Below are 11,958 nucleotides of genomic sequence, written 5' to 3'. Positions count from 1 at the left end.
ACCTCTTTTCTTTATTATTGTTATATATATAAATATAAATATTTATATTTCTATATAACACATATATGCACATATAAATATATAGATATAATATAGATATATTATTGTTGTATATAAATATAAATATTTATATTTCTATATAACACATATATGCACATATAAATATATAGATATAATATAGATATATTATTGTTGTATATAAATATAAATATTTATATTTCTATATAACACATATATGCACATATAAATATATATACACATATACACACATCTATACATCTATACATATATAAATACACATATATACATATACATTTATAAATAAACACATATATGTATACACACATGCACGCACATATATATAAACATACATATATATACACATGTATACACACATGTGCGCATGCACACACACATATGTAAAGAATATTCTTTGGTGAAGGGTGACAGCTGTACTTACCTGTGGGTTTAGGATACGTTTTTAGAATGCAGGAAGGAGTTACGTTGGTATCGTAGGTTCTCTTCCGGTCCGTAACCTCACTTGCCCTGGGTAGTTCGCTCAGTTTCACCTGAACCTACACAGACACTTCTTTCTGATTTTTCTGAGTCTGCGTGTGCCTCTTTAGTTGTAATGGAAGGAATCGAGTTACTCTAGACCAGGCATGTGGTCAGACCTTGGGCTTCCCTAAGAAAAGAGGGTGAGAGGGCATGGTGAGGGTGACGTGGGTGGGTGACGAGGGGGAAGACAGGGAAGCCTCCATCAGGGAAGCAGCTCTCCTCACTGCCACCGAAGAAGGGATAGCTTGAGGGTCTGAGCAGCAAACATCATAGGGAGACTGTTTCTCATGCCACCCCTGCTCTGGACACCAGGAAGGCCTACAGAATATACCCCTTATTGGACCACAGCCCACTCTGGGCTTCTGTCAAGTCTAGTCATTCATGTCTTTGGACACACTGTTTTGTCCCTGGACCCATTCCCTGCCCACCCACACCTTTCAGCACTAAAATACCAACCCAAATAAACACCCCCACTTTCACGTGTGGGCAGTGTTAGGCAAGAGGTCAGCTCTGAGACTGACCGACAGTCTCCCCTCAACAAATAGGGTTTAAGGAACATTAGGTGAGGTGGGTGTGGTGCTCCATGGCTTTAAGACCAGCTCTCAGCCGGTGGAGATGGGGAATCTGAGTTCAAGGCCAGCCTGGTCCTCAGAGTGAGTTCCAGGGCTACACAAAAAGACTCTGGCTCAAAACCCAAACAACAAATAAACGAATGGTGGCGATGGTCTCTCTAGCTAGGTCAGCTTAAGGCTTAGAAACTGAATGTAAGGACAGTGGCAGTGTTGACGGCTGTTCAAGATCTAAAGAGAGCAGAGTCTGGATGGGCACCCAGACCTGGGAGGAACCAGTCAGGCAGCTTTGGACACTAGGATCGGAGAGATGTTAACGTTTCAGTTTCAGTTGACTCTTTCTGTGCATTTTTCAATGATTAAATGATAACTATGTGTTCATTTTATAAGAAGTAAGGAGGTTATCATAAGTCAACTTCACGGAAGCACTCAGGCCCTGGGAACCGGCCTTACCCACTCAGTAGGCTGACTCAATGGGAAAAGAGGGATAGAATCGGACCGGTCTTGTTGAAAGACCCCCGGAGTGGGGAGACCCTCACTCAAGTCTCGGGATGACGCAACCCCCCAAGAACTCACACAAGACCGTCCTTGTTGTAATTACATGAGGTTTATCGATAGCAACCAGTGCACTGGGGTCGAGACTCGTATCCCACGCAGGGGCAGTGGAGTTCGACCCCGAGAGGCTGGGAGAAGAGGTATTTAAAGGGAGAAACCACAACCTGAGGGGGCAGGGATGGCGTCATAGAATAACAGTGAAAAATCACAAGGAAGAACTCTCTGTCCCCCAAGATTGTTTCCTAGGAGAAGCTGTCTCTTACTTTTCAGATTGTTTAACTTCATGGTCCGCTAGTTCTTAGGAGACGTTGTTTCCTGCTTCTCAAAATTGTTCTCTAAGATTTATGGTCAGCTAGTTTCTGGGAGAAAGCTGTTGAGCTGGCCAATGTAATGATCCATTCTATAGCCCTAGGAGAGGCTTCTTGGAACACACAATTCTGGGGCCTAACCTGTTTTCTGCTCTAAACTTTGTGTCTAGGGGGGCAACTTTAAAACTTTTATCTTTCATTGTAAGTGACCCCTAAGGACAAGGGCATCAGGGCCACCATCTGGGCTCTCTCACTGGGGCCTCTCCTATCTCCTGTCCTCTCAGTACTTGGCACTTTATTGAAATTGTGACATGGGTCTTCCCCTTGCTCATTTCCTCCGAACCGCCCTGGGTGTCACCCCATGGTTTCCCACAGAACAGGCAGGGACACATACCCAGGACGGGTTGCTGGCCCTTCCTCCCCTTCAGTGTAGGGGTGTGGGGCTGCCTCCGTCTCAGGAGCTAAGTGTGAGCGGAGACCCCGGGGAGCAGGAAAATCTCAACTATGGAGATTACCTGACCACCAGTCGCACTAACATACCCAAATACAGTTTGGACTCCAGCCATCAACAAAGCCGGGAATTAGTCAAAGGTCACTGGGGCAGAGGTGACACCTACCCAGAGGGGGTCTCTCTGTCCATGGCACCAGTCTGCTTCCTAATTAGCCTAGGCCCACAGAATCAATGGTATCGATGTAGTGCCAGGAAAGTGTTAGTGATCCCCCAAAACAGAAGCCAATAGATACAACTACAGCAGGGTCTTTATTCTATTCGAGCTAGCTTGAGCCCCTCCAATGCACCACTGTCACGCAGGACAGATTTGGCGGTGGGGGAGCCCGAATGTCTATGGGGCAAGGCTCTACAGGAAGCAGCAAGCAGGAAGAACGTGTGCAAGCATCTAGCTGGAAAGCTACTGTCCCTTTAACATAATTGGCTGGTGCTGGAAGTCAATCATAAACTTAACTTCTGCTCCCCTCTGCATTGGTAGTTGTTAGGCAGGGGGTGGGCTTGTAACCTGGGGATACAGGTTTGTTGGGGGGAATAACCCGGAAACCCTGGTCTTGTCGAGGGTTAGCCTAGAAACTGGAGTAGGCTCAGGTTTTGTTGGGGTGGGGGGCAACTTGGAAACTAATGCTGGGTACCAGCCTGTTAGTTTGCCTGAGTTCAAACTTAGGTCAGGTTCTCTAAAATGGAGTCTGAACTTAAAAAAGATTTTAATACACACACATCAGTGTGACTGGGAGGTAACGGCACTAGGACACCCAAGCCTGACCTTTCCCAGCTCTCCCCTGATCACCAGACTTCAGGGAACGGCTGGGAAGTGGCTCTGGGCCGCTTTGCAGGTTGACCAAGTTCGGTGGTAGGCCTCGGTGCTCAGCAAATCCTCCCTCTGCCGGAAGCCGTGAAGGAGAGGAGGCCAATTCACTGCCCTACTGTTTTGAGCGGCTGGCCTAGCACCCACGATCGGAGCCAAATCAGGACTCTGTGTTGCAGGTTCAGTCACCAGAAGGTCCTGGGCCTCCGACGTGCTCTGTGTCTGGCCAGCCCTGAGCGTGGGCTCCCCGCCCTTCACACTGCGACACCCTATTGGGCCGTGGGGGCCTCTTTTCTGCCCAGCCCTGGGAATCTGTGAGCTGCAGCTATAAGCAGCTAGTGGTCACTTCCTCACTCTCACTTTTCTCTCAGTACTCAAGCAGCCCATTCTACACCCCACCCCCACTGTAGAAACAAACAGGCTTGAAAAAACTCAGGCCTTGGCTAAGTCACCCGAGGGAAGGGGGACCTATGCTCTTACCCAGCAAACCTAGCACCTCCCTGGGAGGCTCGAGGGGGCCATCCTCCCCGAGAAAAGCCAGGCAGACCTGTCTTGGATCAGTCAGTGGGGCTGGGGATGAACAGGGGCGCGATGATACAGTGTCCCCTCCCCTCCCCCCCAGTGGCTGTATCCGTGGGTGAGCCTGCGGGTGGTGGTTCACACCCACACTCTGGTGGACCAGGAGTGCGGTCGTGGTCTAGAGTCTGAGGGGGCGGGACTAGCCGGAGACAACAGTGCAGTCCTCTCTAAGAGCAAAACCAATTGGCCAGGAGCCAGGGGAGCGCGGGACACGAGCGCCCTCAAGCGACAGGAAAAAAGAGTAGTGAATTCTAAAGAATTAACTCACTGATTTGTGAGTTCCTTGGGACAAGGATGGCAACTGGTATGCCCTGGAATTGGACTTAAGCAAGTCATTCTCGGTGGGGAAACCTTGGGTCCAATAGACAGCCCAGAGCACAGGACTGGAACACTGCTGTTGACTGAGAAGGAGAAAACACTTGGCGGAGGTGGGGGTGGGGGTGTGTGCCCTAAGGAAAAGCCAGGGTAGTTTTCAGGGCGGCTCCGGCTGCAGGTCCTCTGGGGGAGATGAGCCAGGTTATGAGGTCATCTCAAAGCAGGCTTGTGAAAGAAACTTTAGTCACCTAATGTAATTGTCTCAGAGGCTTACTCCTGAATAAGCTCTGCTCTCTTACCGCTTTCTGAACTCTGGCTGTCTGATTCGACTCAGCTGTTCTGCCTCAAATGTCTCTCCAAGTTGACTGATTCAATCCGGCTTTTCTCAGCTTCTCACTAAATTGCTCTGTTTGGCCTCAAACTAATTCTGGGAATTTGTTCTAATCTTCTGACTCCGGCTTCGACAGCCTCTGCAACACGAACTGAATGGAATTGAGCTCAACTCAGTCAGCCTGCGCTGACTGCCTGACTGACTGACCTCAACTGACTGAACAGACCTCGGAGATCCTCTGTCTCCTATATGCTGGGAATAAAGGAGTGTACCACCAAGTCTGGACTTGAGCTTTTCTTTACCTGAAACTTGCTCTATACCAGGCTGGCTTTGAATTCAGAGACCTGCTTGTCTGTGTCTCCTCCGATTAATGGCCTATCTGTATTTCAGCCGGATCACACAGACCTAGGTCTTTGGATCTGATCCCTTGCCAGAGCAGCCATGTTGCTAGATTAACATTCCTCTACAGGACTTGGGAGTGCGGGGGGGGGGGGGACTCAAAGGGTATTAGGAAGGCCACAGAGAGGCTACTCGTCTCTTCCAAGACATTTGTTCATGCCCAAGTAGCACTCTGATTCCAGTACCCAAACAGAGACAAAGACACTCCTTCACTGTTCTAGTTTGCTTTTTGTTGCTATGATAAAACATTTAGTAAAGCCAAATAGGGGAGGAAGGTGTTCATTACATCTTTTTTTTTTTGTTGTTCTTTTTTTCGGAGCTGGGGACCGAACCCAGGGCCTTGCGCTTCCTAGGCAAGCGCTCTACCACTGAGCTAAATCCCCAACCCCGTGTTCATTACATCTTACAGGTTGGCTCTCCTCAGTGCGGCAGGAGCAGGAACCTGGAGGCAGCCGCCAAAGAGAAACCGCAAAGGAAAGATGCTTATTGGTCCCCTCCCTGACCCTCCTCTGTTACTTCAGACACTGTGGGACGCCCGGCTCTGCTTTGGGCTCATTTTCTCCCTACAAATCCCATCTCACTGTGGATCCCGAGCAGGGACATCCAGGAATCCAGAATCTCTCTACCCTAGAAGGGAAGAGGGCAGAAAGCTTCTACCCTGGCTGTGCCTGGGCCCAGCTTTCTTTTGTGCTCCCAACCATAGCCCACTTGGTTTTGTATTTTATTTTACAAGGTGTCATTTGGGCAAACAGTTGGAATCACCCTTCGTCCTTGTCCTGCGTTTCCTAAGCAGTACTGCACTGGGTGCACAGGGTTGTTGGGCATGGAGCCGACTGTGCAGGGAGACGGAGGCCACTCAGTTCGCTTGGTTCCCATTCAAGTGGAATTGCAAAGTCCAACTCCAGGATCTGTTTGGAGGACGAAACGCGATGCTGCACACAGAGACCCGCAGGAGTAAAACCGGCCTGAACCTGTCTCTCTACTCTACCCCAGACTCGCCCCATATAAACATGGCGTAATATGCACCCTACGCTTCTATCGTTTATTTCCCTGGCTCTATGCAAGAGCAAAGGTTCTCCAGCGGCCACACTAGCGCATATCTAACACGCTAGCGGTAGCGCTCGGCGTAAGCACAGCAACCGCGCACGCGCTACGGGAGACACTTCCGGGGATCGGCCGAAAGCCGCTCTACGCCGCCGCGGCTCTATTTCCGGTCCTCAGTGAGCACTTCCGGGAGGCACTTCCTCTAGTGTGGCGGCGTTGCTAGCAGGCAGAAACCTCTTGCAAAGATGGGGAAAGTGAGGGCGCTGCGGGCTCGTGTGCACCGGGCAGCCGTGAGGCCCGACAGGGAGGCTACACCCATCGCTGTACCCCGCGCCTTGGAGCCGGCCCTCCCACAAGCCTCGGCGGGCGGAGCGGGGTCGAAGGTGAGATGTGGGGCGCGGGTCGGGTAGGGCCAGGTCTCAGCTGAGCGGGATCTCCATAGAGCACCTGCATGGCTGGGGTCTCCGCAGAGCAGGAGCCCTGCGTAGCTGTGGGTTTCGGCAAAGCAGGGGTCCTACAGGCCAGGGTGTCGCCTGCTTTGTGTGTGTGTTCCTGCCACTCTACTTAGGGTCCTGACCCGGCCCACCTTTAGCCACCATGCCTTCTTGATTGTGGCGTGAGGCTCCAGAAGCGCTTCATCGCTGGGGAGAGCATCCCACTACGCTCTGGAAATGTCTCAGGACTCTAGCAAAGGCTCTTTAAAATCCTCACAGGGCTTGGAGTAAAGGAGGAGACATGCCTGAGGTTAGATAACCTGAAAAGAAGCGTTGTTCTCATTAACAGTCCTCCACCATCCACGGCCCCATACACCCAGGCAATCAGAAATCTGCTTTTGGCTTCTGCTCTGGACAGTCTGTGTGAAGGAGGGAGACTGTTCTCGTGTTGGGGTTTTTCACTCAATACGATATTGTCAGGGTTGCAAGATACATTCTACACACAGGCCACATTGTTTGCCTGGTGCTCCTCCTTTAGCTGCCTGCCAGTGTTTTCTGGTTTGCATAGGAGCAGCAGAAGGGATATTATTGGACCATCGAGCCAACGGCTTCCCATCAGTAATGCTAAAGTGCGTTTTGCAAGCATTTACTGCGTACCACGGATCCTATACCTGTAAAGCTGACCGTTTCTTTTGACGGATGAGGTTTTAAAAAAAACCATTTATGCATGTGTTTTGAGTACATGTATGTTTATACTGAATTTGTGCATGGTACTGTTAGAGGCCAGAGAGGGTGTGGATGGCTGTGTACCACCGTGTGTGTGTGTGTGTGTGTGTGTGTGTGTGTGTGTGTGTGTGTGTGTGCTGGGAACCAAACATAGGTCGTTTGCAAAAACAGCAAAGTGCTTTTAACCATGAGCATACATTTCTCCAGACCCTAGTTGAGATTCATTCATAGTCTCTCTCCATCTGTCTGTCTGTCTGCCCACAGGGCAGGGCACCTTCATGTGGCCATGATCTCTACAGAGCAGGGGTCCTGCAGGCTGGGGTGTCTCTCTGTCTCTGTCTCTCTCGTGTTTTTTTTTTTTTTTTTTTTTTTTTTTTTAGATTTATTTATTTATTATATATAAGTACACTGTAGCTGTCTTCAGATACACCAGAAGAGGGCATCAGATGGTTGTGAGCCACCATGTGGTTGCTGGGAATTGAACTCATGACCTCTGGAAGAGCAGTCGGGTGCTCTTAACCGCTGAGCCATCTCTCCAGCCCTCTCTCGTGTGTTTTTGAGACAGAGTCTCTCATGTAGCCCTGACTGTTCTGGAACTCACTCTGTGGACCAGGCTGGCCTCGAACTCACAGAGATCAGCTTGCCTCTGCCTCCCAAGCACTGGAGTAAAGACGTGAGTCTCTGTTCCTGGTACTCACTTGATGCTTTGGGTTTTGGGATTTTACTTATTTTTATTTTATTTCATCTCATCCTCCCATTGCTGTGCAGCCACGGATGTCTTATTTTCCTTTTTTTTTTTTTTTTTTTTTCAGAGCTGGGGACCGAACTCAGGGCCTTGTGCTTGCTAGGCAAGCGCTCTACCACTGAGCTAAATCCCCAACCCCTTATTTTCCTTTTAATCTGGTAATTTCCCCCCATTTTCGTTTTGCTTTGGTGACTTGGCCCAGGGTTAAGCCTTTCGTTGACAGAGATTGTTCCTAAGCCCCTCCGGCCAGCCGCGTCTTTGCCTCACTGGAAGGCTGCGTGGTTGCTTTTGTTCCTCAAAGATCCCAAGGACCGGCAGTTAGACGATTCCCTCTGCTCACTCCCGGGAGGGCTCATACGTGCAGTTGCAAGCAGCAGCGGTGCCTTTCCTCTCAGTTGCTCCTGGATCTGCATACGCCGTGCCCAGTCCCTGAGCTAGTGGGGCTCTGTCTACTCCACTTCTGGGAGACCAAGCTGCTCTGACTGTCCCGAGTCAGATGGAGGCAGGAAGGAACAGGCCTGATCTGGGGACAGGGACAGAGCTACTCTCCCAGGGCCTCCCTGGCTGAGAAGTAGAGGATTCTTGCCTTGGCATCGCCTCGCCACGTGACTCTGAAACCAAAGGTCAACTTGATGTTGTGTCCTCTCTCTTCTCTTGTCGGGGCTGCAGGACTGGGCATTTGTTCACAATGACATCTTCGCCAGGACCCAGATAGACCCTAGTGCTTTGGTGCAGAGGCTGGAGTTGGACCAGAAGAGTGTGGTGTCCCTAAAGAGAGGTGAGTTGAGAGGGCAGCCTCGCTGTTGCCTCTGGGCTAACCTGGGCTAACCTGTGCTTTTTAAAAAACCCACTAGTCATAGTGTTGTATAACTTAAATCCCAGCACTTAGGAGGCTGAGGCAGGCCAATCTCTACATTCAAGGCTACATACCCAGTTCCAGGACAGACAGGGCTATGGAGAAAGAACCAAACTTTTACTTTTACAGAAACAGAAGTAAAATGTACCAAAGTAGAAAGAATAGTGTTGAGTTCCTGCCCTTTAATAGTGCTGTACCTGCCCTTGGTCCTCACACACCGAGTCCTTTTGAAGCAGGTACCAGACCGTCCAGCATTCCATTCATAAATTCTTCAGCGTGCATCCCTGAGCACGCTTACACTAGATAAACTTACAGAATTGATGCTCTGCCTGTGTTGTCAAGGAGACAGAGAGCAGGAAGGCCTTGTGACCGCCAGTCCTAATTGCTGCTGACAAGTATTGTGACCAAACCCACTCTTTTATTTCCAAGACAGGGTTTCTCTGGGTAGACCTGCCTGTCTTGGAACTTGCTCTGTAGACCAGGCTAGCCTGCCTCTGCCTCCCAAATGCTGGTGTTAAAGGCATGCACTATCATACCTGGCTACCAATGGCTCCTTCCTTCCTTCCTTCCTTCCTTCCTTCCTTCCTTCCTTCCTTCCCTTTCTTTCTTTGCTTTCTTTCTTAAGACTGTCTTAGCCAGGGTTTCTTTCTTTTTTAAAAAATTTTTTATTTTTATTTATTTATTTATTTATTTATTTTTTATGAGTACTCTGTCGCTGTCTTCAGACACACCAGAAGAGGGCATCTGATCCCATTACAGATGGTTGTGAGCCACCATGTGGTTGCTGGGAATTGAACTCACAACCTCTGGAAGAGCAGTCAGTGCTCTTAACCACTGAGCAGTACTCAGGGTTTCTATTCCTGCATCAAACATCATGACCAAGAAGCAAGTTGAGGCCCCTGGAGGCAGGAGCTGACGCAGAGGCCATGGAGGGATGTTGCTTACTGGCTTGCTCCCCCTGGCTTGCTCAGCTTGCTTTTTGTAGAACCCAAGACCACCACCTCAGGGACGGCACCACCCACAATGGGCTGGGCCCTCCCCCCCCTTGACCACTAATTGAGAAAATGCCTTACAGCTGGGTCTTATGGAGGCATTTCCTCAAGGGAGGCTCCTTTCTCTGTAATAACTCCAGCTTGTGTCAAGTTGACACACAAAACCAACCAGTTATGTAGTCCTGGCTGTTCTGGAACTCATTATGTATATCAGGCTGGACTTGAACTCACAGAGATCCACCTGCTTCTGCCTCCCAATACTGGGATTAAAGGCTGTGCCACCACACCCAGCTCTACCATTGGCATTTAAAAAAAAAAAAAAGATTTATTTTATGTATGTGAGTACACTGTCCCTGTCTTCAGACACCAGAAGAGGGCATCAGATCCAATTACAGATGGTTTCGAGCCACCACGTGGTGCTGGGAATTGAACTCACGACCTCTGGAAGAGCAGTCAGTGCTCCTTAACCACTGAGCCATCTCTCCAGCCCACCCCCGGCATTCTTAACGATCAGTCCTGGTACATATGAAATGGTGGCAGATCCACCTCATAGAGATTGAGGTTACCGTATCCAGAGAGGTCCAGGCATTCAGTGAACGCTGGTTCCTTGCTCCTTATCCCTGAGGTGGGCTCAGCAAGATGGCCAGGCTAGGCAGCCCCAGAGGGGTTAGCTTGTCTTTCTTTGGGTCAGCGAGGTGGTCATAGGTTTGGCCTTACCATGGCAGTGCCTCCTTCAAGTCTGTCTGGCACTTTTCCTGTTAGCATCTCCGTTAAGCCCTGTTGTTCGGATGGTCCTGCAGCCACCCGTCACCCTCTGACCCGCCCCCACTTGATAGCAAAGCTTCCTCAAAAGGGTTAATGTAACAGTCAGTCAGGGAGAGCTTGGAGACGGCGCCTGATTGAATCCTTCAGAAAATGATGTTTTAAAGACCTTTATACCCATGTAAGTGTAGAAAACCTTAAATAAGGGACAAATCACCTCCGATTTCTCACAGCCTTTGTGGAGTGGCCTTCTGCCTCCTTCGTTGCATCCATTCCCCTGGCCTGCCTCATTGAGAGGGTCACAGGGACTGAAGTCTTAGCGTAAGGCAGAGATAGAGATGGGTTTGGGGGATGTGGGAGGGCCCCTCAGCTTGGACCATGTGCAGCCCTGGTTCTCCATGCCCGTGATGCCTCAGTTCATGTGTTTTGGCACAGGGTGTCCCAGGAGAAGGTGCTCCTGAATGTAGGACTCGTCCAGTCTGCAGCCATCCTTGTCCCTTAGGGGTGGTCTCTGAGAGACTTCAGCAACTGTCCCTGGTGTATGCATCACCTGTCCCCTAATCACCCCTCCCCTCCTTGGGGGGCCCTCTGGCTGGCTGTGTCTCCAGTTGTTATTCTGACCTTGAGTCCCACATGTCTGTCCTCAGTTAACGTTGGGCTAGACCTAGGTGACCGTTACCCCTCACAGCACCTCCTGAGGAAATAGACCTGGCTCTTCTCTGCCCAATAGCCCCAAAGATCAGCAGCTTGTTGGACATAACAGGGCCTGCAAGACCCATTGGGGACAGCCCCATGTGTAGTGAAGGACTCATTGTAGTGGGGCAGTGCAGGAATGAAGAAAGGACAGACACGCGTACAGGAAAGCTGGGGCTGGGTAGCTCTGGCGGGCTGTGCTTGCTCTGATGGAGGACACATAGGCAGTCCGGGAACTCAGGGGTATCTTAGGGTTTCCACTGATGTGATGAAACACCATGACTGAAATAACGTGGGGAGGAAAGGGTTTATTTGGCTTACATATTGCAATTCATCCAGGGAAGCCAGGTAGGAACTCAAACAGGGCAAAAACCCGGAAGCAGGAGCTGATGCAGCGGCCACGGAAGGGCACTGCTTACTGGTTTGTCCCTCCCCATGGCTCGTTCAGCTCAGCCTGCTTTTCTTATAGAACCCAGGACCACTTGCCTGGGGATGGCACCCCCCACAATGGGCTGTGCCCTCCCCCATCGACCACTAATTAAGAAACTACCATTCGGGGTTGCCTGCAGCCTTGTCTTAGGGAGGCATTTTCTCATTTGAGGCTCCCTCCTCTGGTGAGTGTAGCTTGTGTCAAACACCAAATAGCTCGCCCGAAGGCTCCCTGTGGGGCTGCAGCATCCATTGCAGTCAGTCGTTGCGAGGCCGGAGGTGAAGTTGGTGTCTCTACTCACTTATCAGTGGTAAACACTGTACTTGGACCAAAGGAAGACTTTGCTGTT

The 11,958-nt window shown here is 50.2% G+C and overlaps 1 protein-coding gene across 1 annotated transcript in view; it reads left to right on the top strand.

Moving 5' to 3' along the window:
* Positions 1–6,137: 6,137 nt before the first annotated feature.
* Positions 6,138–11,958, top strand: part of Fam207a (family with sequence similarity 207 member A) — a 28,851-nt gene continuing 23,030 nt past the window's right edge. The window contains exons 1-2 of the mRNA XM_032888754.1: positions 6,138–6,354; positions 8,546–8,654. Coding sequence (XP_032744645.1) covers positions 6,217–6,354; positions 8,546–8,654 — 247 coding nt within the window. The 5' untranslated portion in view covers positions 6,138–6,216. The remainder of the gene's footprint in view (positions 6,355–8,545; positions 8,655–11,958) is intronic.

Source organism: Rattus rattus, chromosome 18 (genome assembly GCF_011064425.1).
Source record: "Rattus rattus isolate New Zealand chromosome 18, Rrattus_CSIRO_v1, whole genome shotgun sequence".
Classification (NCBI taxonomy): Eukaryota; Metazoa; Chordata; class Mammalia; order Rodentia; family Muridae; genus Rattus; species Rattus rattus.
The sequence above is the reverse complement of the archived record's forward strand: the minus strand, read 5'-3'. Positions and strand labels throughout refer to the sequence as shown.